This window comes from Protomyctophum parallelum (genome assembly GCF_964188405.1).
Source record: "Protomyctophum parallelum genome assembly, chromosome: 1".
NCBI classification, from domain to species: Eukaryota; Metazoa; Chordata; class Actinopteri; order Myctophiformes; family Myctophidae; genus Protomyctophum; species Protomyctophum parallelum.
Window position 1 is genome coordinate 97493493 of NC_139697.1, and position 12500 is coordinate 97505992.

General features: G+C 45.3%; 2 protein-coding genes across 2 annotated transcripts in view; both read right to left on the reverse strand.

The window, feature by feature from the left end:
* The window catches only part of LOC310855755 (disks large homolog 4-like), a gene marked incomplete at both ends in the record, with an annotated part of 202944 nt that overhangs the window by 126729 nt on the left and 63715 nt on the right, over positions 1–12500 (reverse strand). The window contains one exon of the mRNA XM_083760883.1: positions 10014–10070. Coding sequence (XP_083617009.1) covers positions 10014–10070 — 57 coding nt within the window. The remainder of the gene's footprint in view (positions 1–10013; positions 10071–12500) is intronic.
* Positions 2174–3406, reverse strand: LOC310870257 (protein phosphatase 1A-like; the record flags this gene model as incomplete). The annotated part of the gene is made up of 1 exon (XM_083781413.1): positions 2174–3406. The coding sequence occupies one exon, from the start codon at positions 3404–3406 to the stop codon at positions 2174–2176; it is 1233 nt and encodes a 410-aa protein (XP_083637539.1).

Consider the following 12500-nt stretch of genomic DNA (forward strand, 5'->3'; position numbering starts at 1 on the left):
ACGGACATGCCCACGTGAACTTTATCACTTGAATTGAAACATTAAGAGACTATTTAATCAACTTTCCCGAATCCCGAAGCTGTCCCATTCATCACAGCCATGTACAGTAGCCTACAGACGGCAGGCACAAGTAGGGTGGCCAGACGTCCGGTTTCACGCCGGACAGTCCGGTTTTAGACCCACCTGTCCTCCTCCCACCTCAACCTCTGGCCGGACACATAATTGTCCGTTTTTTTGTGATATACAGTGCTTGTGTCATTTACTGTCATAGTCTGTCATTTACGTCGTCTGCCTGGGTATTAAAATCTCCGCAGCGCTGCTCAGCTCCGCCTCCGCAGCGACCCGGCCACACTGTCTTAAAAAGAGAGAGGCTAGTGGAGACGTTCAGAGTGTTGCCATGTCCGCTTAATTATAAGCGACTTTGGGCTTGTTTTATATAATAGGCTACTAAGCCTAGTCAGGCTTCTTTTGGGCTTGTTTTCATAGACATGGTTGCTTGGATCTCTTCCAAAACCTGGCAACACTGCCAGTGGGATGGTCGGTATGTTTGTTGTGCTCTCACAATCACTTTAGTATAGTTAATGCAGAGATAAACAAACCAAATATGCCAAAATGAAAAACTACATTTAATGAGCAATGGAGCAAGGAACTCGACATCATAAAGAAAGGGAGGCTGTGTGAACATATAGGCTACTGTCATCATTCTATGTCCCACACCGATGACCATAAAACTGTATAAAAAACCCACAAGAAAGAGATTAAACATAAAACATATCTAAACATGAAATAAAATAAATTGATTATAAAATGAATGGCCTTTGTGGTACCCTATAATTTAAAAAGGTTAATTTAATTAGCAAATATATGTTCTCTGTGGACATAATGCTGGAGATGATGGTGGTGAAAATCAGGTGCAATAGTAGTAGTAATAATATTAATATATGGGGGGGGGGGGATCTGGGAGGGGGGGTCGGGGGAGCGAGCCCCACAAAAGTGTCCTCCTTTCTGAGGTCTTGCAGGTGGCCACCCTAGGCACAAGTGAGTAGCAGCCCTACACCCTCCAGTATTTGATTAGCTCCGTCAGGAATTAATGGTTATGGACATTTCAACATGTAACGTGATTTTCAATATGCAACCTGTGTATTCATTGCCGGGCTGCTGCAACTGAGCCACATTTAGCCAGGGGTTTAGTCCGAAGTGGTATTTACGGTCCCGTTAGGCGTTCGGTGGTGGCGCGCGCGCGGGGGGGGGGGGGGTAGGGGTAGGCTGTCAATCTCGCCTCGGGGCCCGTGGGACCTTCCAACCGCCACTGGAAAGCCGTTAGCTACATTTAGCATTATATTGATATCAATCGTCAATCCTGTAGCTAAAACAAGTACATTATCGCACTATATTACATATCGATGCGATCTGCATTGTTATGACCTTAATTCTCATGGCAGGTACATTCCAAAGCAACTAATAATAACCACGTTATGGTGACACAATGTTTTCATTCAATTCATTCGAGTCTTCTTCTTCTGCTGAAAATAGTTTTGATGACCAGTGCCCCTAGCTAAAACATTAGCATGAATTAGCTTTAGGAGGACCGAAAATAAACACACTTTTTTACAAAATACGACTGTTAATACTTCTTTCTCTGCTATTTCTGTTAGCAAGTACAGAAAGTACAAAAAGGAGGATTTTAGCGGAATTTGCATACTTTAGCAGGAAAGCTGTATTTTCTGGTTAGCATTGCTTAGCATTGGTTAACCCAATGGTTATAACATAGTGACATGTTTAAGCAATTACAACGACTTAATGACACTAAAACAACTTTCTGATGGAATAAAAACATTCTTTAACATTCCAACTCTGTTAATGTGGCTAAAAAACGAAAACCACCAAAAAATAAATAAATTGTATTTTGGTCAATTGTGAAGTTTCAATACTGCCGACTTGTGGTTGAAAATACTGGCACTGGTCCCATATATGGGCTTTGGACAAGGACTGGCAGATACAGATATCTCCATATAATGGGCCTATCAGTCGGGACGTATAGGTATTAGGTGCATACGTTGGTTAGACATACTAACAGTCCGACAGGCATTAGTCCGACAACACCGTCACTCCCGACATGCGCTGCAGGTTACAACTAACCCCATGGCCGGGTTAAAACCCACCCATGGCCGGGTTAAAACCCACCCATGGCTCTCAACATGTGCCTTTGATCTGGCCCCGAGAAGGAGACCAGCAGCACCGTGATGTTGTCCCGACTCCCCTTGTGCAAGCAGGCGTCCACCACGTCGTTGCAGACCCTCTCCAGGTCGTCCGTCGCCTCCAGTCTGTGGCGGACGAACGCGCACAGCTCCTCGCTGGACATGACGTCCCAGACGCCGTCGCACGCCAGCACCGCGAACCCGTCCTCCTCCGCCTCGCGCCTCTCCATCGCCACCACGTCGGGCTCCGGCGAGACCGGCTGCTCGGCGGGGCCCCTCCCGGGCGCGCTCTTGTAGGCGAAGTCCCCCAGGGCCCGGGACACGGCCAGGTCCCCGTTGACGCGCCGCATGATGACCACGCCACCGGCCTTTTCGATCCGCTCCCTCTCCGGCGGGTCGTCGGGCTTGTGGTCCCGCGTGGCGAAGTAGGGCTCGCCTCCTCCTCCTCCCCCTCCTCGTGCTCCTCGACTGAGGATGGCCCGCGAGTCTCCGCAGTTGATGAAGAAGAGGTGTCGGGGAGAGACCAGCAGCGCCACGGCCGTGGAGCCGCAGTGCACCCACCAGTGCTTCTCGGAAAGGGTCCGCAGGCTGTCGTCGAAGCTCAGGAAGCCGGCGCGGATCGCGCTCGCCACGCTCTCCGCGAAGGAGGATTCGTCGGCGTGGTCCTCGTTTGTTATAGCGCTCTGGAAGTCCGGGTTGCCGGCGGTGATGTGCTCCAGCAGGTGCTCGCCGCAGTGCTCGGCCACGCGGGAGCCGCCGTGACCGTCGAACACGGCGAAGAAGGACCAGCGGCCGAGGCCGCCGCCGCGCGGCAGAGCGACCGCGGCCGCGTGCGCGTCCTCCATCTCTCCCCGCCAGCCCTGCACGCTGCTCAGGCCGTAGCGCAGCGCGTTGCCGCGGCCGCGCTCGTTGTGCTTCTCCCATCGCGGCGAGTCGGGAAAGTCGTCCTTCCACCGGTGCCCCGGGGACGTCATGAATGCCACGGTGGGCGATCGGCGGTGCCTAGAGAGGCCGATGGAGCCGCCGGTCTTCGCTGTCGCCGTTGGCGCCGGAGAGGTCGAGGAGGGTGTCCGTCGCAGAGTGTCGAAGGCGGAAGGCGCCCGCCTACAGATGTTGCGGATGATGTTTAGTGGCGCGCCGCTGGCTTTGGGTGACGACGTTGTCACTGAAGAACACAGTATGTTGATTCGGGACAGACATGGCATCATCTTGCCTGGAGGTTAGTGGCTTGTCCAGCGACGAGGACCAGGATTATTAGATTTGTAACCTGCCGTTTTTCTTCTAATTATTTGTTCGGCCCAAAAAATGGTGTTTGTTTGTCATGACAAGAGTTGTCTTTGTCCGCGGCGTAAACGTCTTTAAATACATACTTTTTCAATCATTTCCTGGGCCCTGGTAGGGGGCGGGACTGTGACGCTCTATAATGGAGAGCCCTGATGTCATCAGTATATACCCATATATGGGAATGCATGCCCATATATGGGCATATTGGATGCATCAGCAGTTCTGGAAAACTGGATCTCCATATGCCTATATATGGACCGGTCATATCGGCCAGGTCACTGGTGATGTCATAGTGATGACGTAACACACCATATGTAAAGCTGGTGTCTGAATGCCAAAGATCATCCTAACATTAACGTATTCATTAGTTTGAGGCTGTCAGTCGACGCAGTGGAAGGCATACAGTACCAAAAGTGAAATTTGGCAGAAGACATTCAGTTGCCAGGATGAGGCATAGTTGTTAGAGTGGAGATCAAAGTATAAGATTCAGAGGTGGAGAAACAATATCATAAAGCACTATCGACAATAGACATCAAGTACAGTACAGGATACAGTATCTATACAGCATCAACAGATACTGTACTGTACGCGGGCGGACTGCACTGTACCGGGTCGGCGAGGAAAAGAACAGTACCAGGGATTCCGTACCATTCACATGGCCACTGAGGAGCAACGTCAAGATCAGGGCCGTAATGAACTGGCCCTGGACTTTGACGAGGTCCCATTAACGGGGACTAGAGATGATGATGATGATGATGCAGACATGATGATCACGACACCTACACCTCCATCAGCAACTCAAGCCCGGGAAGAAGATCCACCTCTCCTGGCTGAAGGTAGGGCGGAGAAACGGCCGACCGAAGAGAAACAACCCCTGGCTGAAGGTACGGAGAACGTCTTGACCGAAGAGCCTCGGCCTCCAGACAGCTGGTGGTGGTGTTGCTGCTGGCCGGTCGCATTCGACGTCCTCTACCGGATGCTGACGTCTCCCATGGAGGAACCCGGAAGATACTCGGTGCTCTATACGGACAACGAAGACGACGACGAGGCCGCGCTGCTGACGTCAGACGCCCTGCAGCCCGCGTGGAAGGACCAGGAGATGGCACTGCGCCTCCTCGACTCACACTCACTGGACTCCCTGGACCCCCATGGGGTCCTTGAGGGTCCATTCTGACCTGAGATCAGATTCATACGAGGTTTCCACTGGACACACACTGGTCTGATTAACCCATTCTGACCCGAGATCAGATTCTAAAAATGTCAGTCGTTCTTCGATTTTTCAAAAAATAGCTATTTTTCAATAGCTAAAACATAACATGATGCTAACACCAGAATGGGTTCCCGTTCAGAATGGGTTATGGAACCAAATGGACCCTTATGGGTTCTTTAACTCTGAGAGTGTATACAAATTCAAAATACACTTTGTATACACAGTTAAATTAACATTGATTTTTACAATATGAATTGGTCTCTCAGAGATAGAAATGAAATAATGGTGGTCCGAAAAATAGACTAATATGCATGTCAAACTCATGGGGGGGTCCTTGAATTTAAAGCAACGATACTGTATGTTGTTGTAATTATGTACAGTAGGATGTACAGTAGACAGTGTCGTGAGGACGGGGTGAGGGGGAGGGAAGCATGCATGTAATCAAGAAAGTAGGTGGGCTTTGTCCGCCCCCCCCCCCCTCCTCCCTCCTTTTATTGCCATATTAACCCTGGCTTCAAAGGGACTGGTTTTTATAGTGCTGCATATACACAGGTGTACAGTGAAACACATTACTGTATGAGCACGCACGCACAGTGTTGTACGCTGCCCAAAAAATATCGTCATGATTTGTTATCATCCGAGTTGGCTTTGTCCGAGGCTTCAAAGATCTTTAAATAAATACTTTATGAGGGGGGGGGGGGGGGGGGGGGAGGGATGGGAAATGATCTTCCGGTGCGACGCTTTACATTCTATGAGATACATGCCCAATCCTATATTTAATGAAACTGCAAATCATTTTCCTCCATGATTATAGCAGCAGATTATGTGCCCCCCCGAGCATCCCATGGGTTGCACTGAGAGTGGATACTTAGATTATGTATCGCTATTGCAGGTTAATAATCATGAAATAGTTCAATTCAGAAAGGCCAGCTTTAGGAGCTTGATATTACAGCTCGTTCTCTCTTATTATCCCATTCTGACCTGAGATCAGATTCATACGAGGTTTCCACTAGGACACACACTGGTCTGATTAAAACACATTCTGACCTGAGATCAGATTCTAAAAAATGTCAGTCGTTCTTCGATTTTTCAAAAATAGCAGACCTACAAGCTCGTAGCGCGCCACTCGGTGGCGCGCTACGAGCTTGTAGGTCTGCTATTTTTGAAAAATCGAAGATCTTTAAATAAATACTTTATGAGGGGGGGGGGGGGGGGGGGGGAGGGATGGGAAATGATCTTCCGGTGCGACGCTTTACATTCTATGAGATACATGCCCAATCCTATATTTAATGAAACTGCAAATCATTTTCCTCCATGATTATAGCAGCAGATTATGTGCCCCCCCCGAGCATCCCGTGGGTTGCACTGAGAGTGGATACTTAGATTATGTATCGCTATTGCAGGTTAATAATCATGAAATAGTTCAATTCAGAAAGGCCAGCTTTAGGAGCTTGATATTACAGCTCGTTCTCTCTTATTATCCCATTCTGACCTGAGATCAGATTCATACGAGGTTTCCACTAGGACACACACTGGTCTGATTAAAACACATTCTGACCTGAGATCAGATTCTAAAAAATGTCAGTCGTTCTTCGATTTTTCAAAATAGCAGACCTACAAGCTCGTAGCGCGCCACTCGGTGGCGCGCTACGAGCTTGTAGATCTGCTATTTTTCAATAGCTAAAGCATAACATAATGCTAAGAATGGGTTAAACATGTACTAAAGTACTGTAATTTATGTACAATATTGAATTACTTTCATTTGTACTGGAGCATTTCCAATTGTAAATACCACCACGAGACTGTACATCTCAGAGGCAAATATTGTACTTTTGTTTACCTCAATTACAATAAAGCAACACGTTGCTTGTAGATCTGCTATTTGTTGTCGTTTTATTCAAGTTGTGACACGCAGGATATTCCACGTAATGACGAGTACTTTCACTGTTTTTGAGTATATTCTGAGGCCTATATATATATATAGCCTATACTTTTGTACTATTACTCTAGTAAATGTTGAATACTGGACTTTTACGTTCACAGTCGGATGAGTGACTTTCTGGACTTGATACAGCCCATACATCCACACAGAAAAGCCCTATCTGATTGCACTAAACAACGTTAAACTTTGCCACTCACTTTATGCATTGTGCATACCCTCTATTTATACTAAAACGCCGTCTCTCTCGACTATAGGCTTAACGTTGTGCCTCCCGTCGTTTTGCACTGAGCCACGAGATGTGCTGATCTGGGACAACCGTTGCTCATTGTTGTTGTGGTGAGGCGAGCTGTAAAATGATTAACCCATTCTGACCTGAGATCAGATTCTATAAATGTCTTCTATACATCCTGACAGTTTTCTGAAAAAGATATGTTTCTATATGTCAGTCGTTCTTCGATTAAAAAAGAAATAGCAGATCTACAAGCTCGTAGCGCGCCACCGAGTGGCGCGCTACGAGCTTGTAGATCTGCAATTTTTCAATTGCTAAAGCATAACATGATGCTAACACCAAAAGGGGTTCACGACCAAAATGGGTTAAGTGTAGGCATCGCAATATATATAAATATTCCTCTCTGTCATCTCAGTACACACAGTAGTCTGAGCCTTATGCAAGCAGGACAAAACAGTCACAAATTGCCCCCCCCCTGCACAAGATTTTTGGCAGCGCTGCGAGCTGCGACTACAATCTCTCTCCTCCTCTATAAAAGCCTCCCCCACTATAGCCAGTCCACTCAAGGTTAGATCAAATCAAATAAAAAAAGAGTCAATCCTCCACGGTCAAACAGTGACACCTGCTGGCTGGAGCCCTGACCTGCACAAAGGTGAACATTCTCCAGTCTGTGTATCTAAGCCAGGGATGGGGGCCCCCCACTTTCACTTAATGTGGCCCTCAGGTTAATGTCAGAATACTGATATATTGGTTTCAGCCGTTACAATTCCACAACATGCAAACATGACCCACTTTAATTACTTAAGTCTAAATTAGTATCTCAATGCTCAACACAAGTATAATTAAAGGCATTTGAAATTGCATAAAGAATTATTGTCTGTCTCCACACCGAACACTATAGCAGTGTTTGTTTTCAAAATGTTCTGTCTCCACACCGAACACTATAGCAGTGTTGTTTTCAAAATGTTCTGTCTCCACACCGAACACTATAGCAGTGTTGTTTTCAAAATGTTCTGTCTCCACACCGAACAATATAGCAGTGTTGTTTTCAAAATGTTCTGTCTCCACACCGAACACTATAGCAGTGTTGTTTTCAAAATGTTCTGTCTCCACACCGAACACTATACCGTAGCAGTGTTGTTTTCAAAATGTTCTGTCTCCACACCGAACACTATAGCAGTGTTTGTTTTCAAAATGTTCTGTCTCCACACCGAACACTATAGCAGTGTTGTTTTCAAAATGTTCTGTCTCCACACCGAACACTATAGCAGTGTTGTTTTCAAAATGTTCTGTCTCCACACCGAACACTATAGCAGTGTTGTTTTCAAAATGTTCTGTCTCCACACCGAACACTATAGCAGTGTTGTTTTCAAAATGTTCTATCTTCCACACCGAACACTATAGCAGTGTTGTTTTCAAAATGTTCTGTCTCCACACCGAACACTATAGCAGTGTTGTTTTCAAAATGTTCTGTCTCCACACCGAACACTATAGCAGTGTTGTTTTCAAAATGTTCGGGTCTCCACACCGAACACTATAGCAGTGTTGTTTTCAAAATGTTCTGTCTCCACACCGAACACTATAGCAGTGTTGTTTTCAAAATGTTCGGTCTCCACACCGAACACTATAGCAGTGTTGTTTTCAAAATGTTCGGTCCTCCACACCGAACACTATAGCAGTGTTGTTTTCCTCGACTAATACTAAGACGAAACATGTCCGTCGACTACCTTTTTTCACTGGCGAAAGACTGAATAAAAACTAAATGAAAACCATGACGACATATTGACAATTTCGTCAACAAAATAAAAACGAGACTAAAATGTTAGGAAGAGACTATGGTGGACAAGAAGATCCAGTATAAGTCATTTTACACTTGGTTTGCATGCAGAAAATAGCTGATCTACAAGCTCACAACGTGTCGCAGCGTGACGCGTTGTGAGCTTGTAGATCGGCTATTTAAGTATAAAAATCACACCTGTGTGAACCGAGTGGTGCAACTCCCCTCTCTCTCTCCCCCCCCCCCCCCCCCCCCCCCCCCCCCTCTCTCTCTCTCTCTCTCCCTCTCTCTCTCTCTCTCTCTCTCTCTCTCTCTCATTAGCAGGTAGCAGGCACAGCACTACCCCTCTCTCCGTTTCTGGCGCCCCCTACTGGTATCAATAAGTCACATACTCGTGCTCATGACAACATGTACATACAGGTACACGGACATTGCTGGTTGTAGGAGTGGTTGCACCACTCAAAAAAAAAAAAATCAGTCATTACGACGGCATCAAGACCCACCAAAATTACATTTTAGTCGACTCACTAAAACACTCCAGGTGACTGAAATATGACTAAAACATGGTTGGTACCATGCAGAGTTCACAGCGACATGGAAATGTTTGAGAACCCAGCGCTGATCTAAGAAACGAAACCTCTTTGCATCCAGTGTTGTGTGTTTTATGTTACAACGTGACGGCTGCTGAGAACACATACATATGATAATAAAAGCAACATGCGAATGACTTCACCACCACCATTGAGCAGAAGAGATGGAAAAGAGAGATAGAGAGAGAGAGAGAGAGGGAGAGAGAGAGAGAGAGAGAGAGAGAGAGAGAGAGAGAGAGAGAGAGGAGAGAGAGAGAGTGAGAGAGAGAGAGAGGGGGAGAGAGAGAGAGAGAGAGAGAGAGAGAGAGAGAGAGAGAGAGAGATGAGAGAGAGAGAGAGAGAGAGGGGTGGGGGGATTGAGGGAGGGAGAGAATGAGAGAATACAGAACAAATATATATACAGTATAGAGATAGATAGAACATAGACAGAGATGAGACGCAGAGAGAGAGCGATGACAGGGTGTGTGTGTGTGTGTGTGTGTGTGTGTGTGTGTGCGCGCGGGTGTGTGTGACATGGGACTGACTAAAGACTACAGATTACACAACACAACACAACACAACAACGACGGCGGTGACCATTTAAGGTGACAACAACAACGACAGTGGTGACCATTTAAGATGACAACAGCGACGGTGGTGACCATTTAAGATGACAACAGCGACGGTGGTGACCATTTAAGATTGGCGACAACAACAGCGACGGTGGTGACCATTTAAGATGACGACAACAACAGCGACGGTGGTGACCATTGAAAGGCCTTCAGGCTGCAGCTGCACTCTTACCAGCGTGGATACTGCAGAGGTGTACATGGGGGTGTGTCCTGACGACATCAGCACTGGCTTGAAAGAAGCATTAGAAGCAAACGAGGTGAGCAAAAACAAGGTTTTTTTTTGCAGACTAGAACGAAATAAAAAATGAATCTACGATGACTAAGACTAAATATATTGACAATTCGTGAACAAATAAGAACACACTAGAGATCCAGTTTTATACTAGGCTGCATGATGCTGAAAATGATAGATCTGCTGTTTTCAGCATGCAGCCAGTGTGAAAGTGTAAAATCAGCCATTACAAGACGACATCAAGGCCTGTCAAAACTAGACCGGGCCGATCTAGTTTAACCCTCTAAGACCCAGCGTTGCTTTTTAGCAACAGTTTTATTTTAATTAATTACTATATATTTTTTTTTCTGTTCTTTTTTCACCTAAACGTCATCAGTGAGGTTCATTGCAATGCCATTTCAATGCCAGTTGGTCATGATATTTGCATATAAATACCCCCACAGAGGCTGAAATTCACACAAATAAAATAATATATTATAATAAATAATATATTTTGCATTAGAAGGTGTCAAATTGAACATAATAAAAAAAAAAATTACCTATAATTTTATAATGAACTTACACTTTTTGGGCAAGTGGGCATGACCTTTGGGCAAGTACAGGACATGAGCTGCCTCTGTGACCTCATAGTGTCAACCCAATCAGAGATGGGAACTTATGGGAAGAATAACAGCAAGTTAAAGGGACACTTTCACCCTTTTTGCAAAATAAATATATGTTAATGACGTTTAGAAGCTTTAGAACACTTTCTGGGGGTCTTTATGTGTGTAATATGTGTTTTAGCTATTTTAGATTGTAGCAGTGAGCACAGTGTCTCTGATGTCATGGACATTGGTCTCACTACCTTCCTGGACTACAATTCCCATTGTGGATAGGGGGGAGGGCTGTCTTACTGAGACAACATGTAGTCCAGGAAGGAAGTGAGCCCAGTGTCCATGACATCAGAGACACTGCAGGCTCACTGCTACAATCTAAAATATCTAAAACCACATATTACACACATAAAGACCCCCATGAAAGTGTTCTAAAGCTTCTAAACGTCATTAACATATATCTTTTTACAAAAAGGGTGAAGTGTCCCTTTAAGAGAAATAGAGAAAAGGATCATGTTGTTGTTTTCATGACAATAGTGCGGTGGAGAGACATCACGTATAGCTACTGTACTTTTACTGTATATCACTACTGTCGTCGGGCAGAAACCTCTTATGTCCACAATTATAACGTTTTAAACGCCATACTTGATCCCACTACAGCGTGCGGTACACAATAGTATCACAAGTAGCAGATCTACAAGGTGTGATGAAGCGTCACGTTTCCCAGCTTGTAGACCTGCTGAAACCTTAGTTTGAATTAGAATCCTGAGAAGTGACAGTTTTTTGGAAACGACGATAGGTTATCCACCCGACAGAGACGACATGGGTCACCCGTTATGAGGGGAACAGTCGCCGGAAGTATAGGCGATCTTTCTCAAGCCTGTAGTGTAGAATCTACACTACAGGCTCCAGAAAGATCGACTAAAGAGATTTGGCGTCAGTGTTGTTTTCGTCGACTAAAACTAAGGCGAAAAATGTTCGTCGACTACCTATTTTCACTGACAAAAACAAATGAAATGAAAACTAAGCTACGATGACTAAAACTATAAGACTAAATAAAATACAAATAAAAACTAGACTAAAATGTTAGGAAGGGACTAGTGGACAAGTCATTTTTCACTTGATTGCATGCTGAAAATAGCTGATCTACAAGCTCGCAACGCGCTGTGAGCTTGTAGATCGGCTATTTTCAGCGTAGTGTAAAAACACTCATTACGACGGCATCAAGACCCGCCAAAATACATTTTAGTCGACTAAATCAACTGTAGATTTAGTCGACTAAAATCTTATGACATTTAGTCGACTAAAACTAGACTAACACTAAGACATTTCCAGGTGACTAAAACTAAATGAAGTTTCAGTCCAAAGACTATGACTAAAACTAAAATAGAAATTTGCTGCCAAAAACAAACACTGTTTGGCGTAGAGGGGATAACGAGAAGACCAAGCCCAGTAAAGTGGACTGTCAGTGCATTGACCCATTTTGACCTGAGGACGATTCTACAAATGCCTTCTAAATCCTGACAGTTTTCTTTATAAACCCATGTTTCTATGTCAGTGGCCCCAAGAATGTATGTATGTGGCCACCGTCCCCCATCTGAAAATATGTTGTTCCAGGGAACCCCCCCCCCCACCCCCTCCAGAAGCAAAGATTTGAGTTAATAAGATTCGCTCTGAAAGAATATATATTCAAAGATTTGCACTACATTTTCACGATTCTTCAAAAATAGCAGACCTATACAAGATCATAGCGCAGGCACTCGGTTGCGCTACATTTTCACGATTTTTCAAAAATAGCAGACCTATACAAGCTCATAGCGCAGGCACTCGGTGC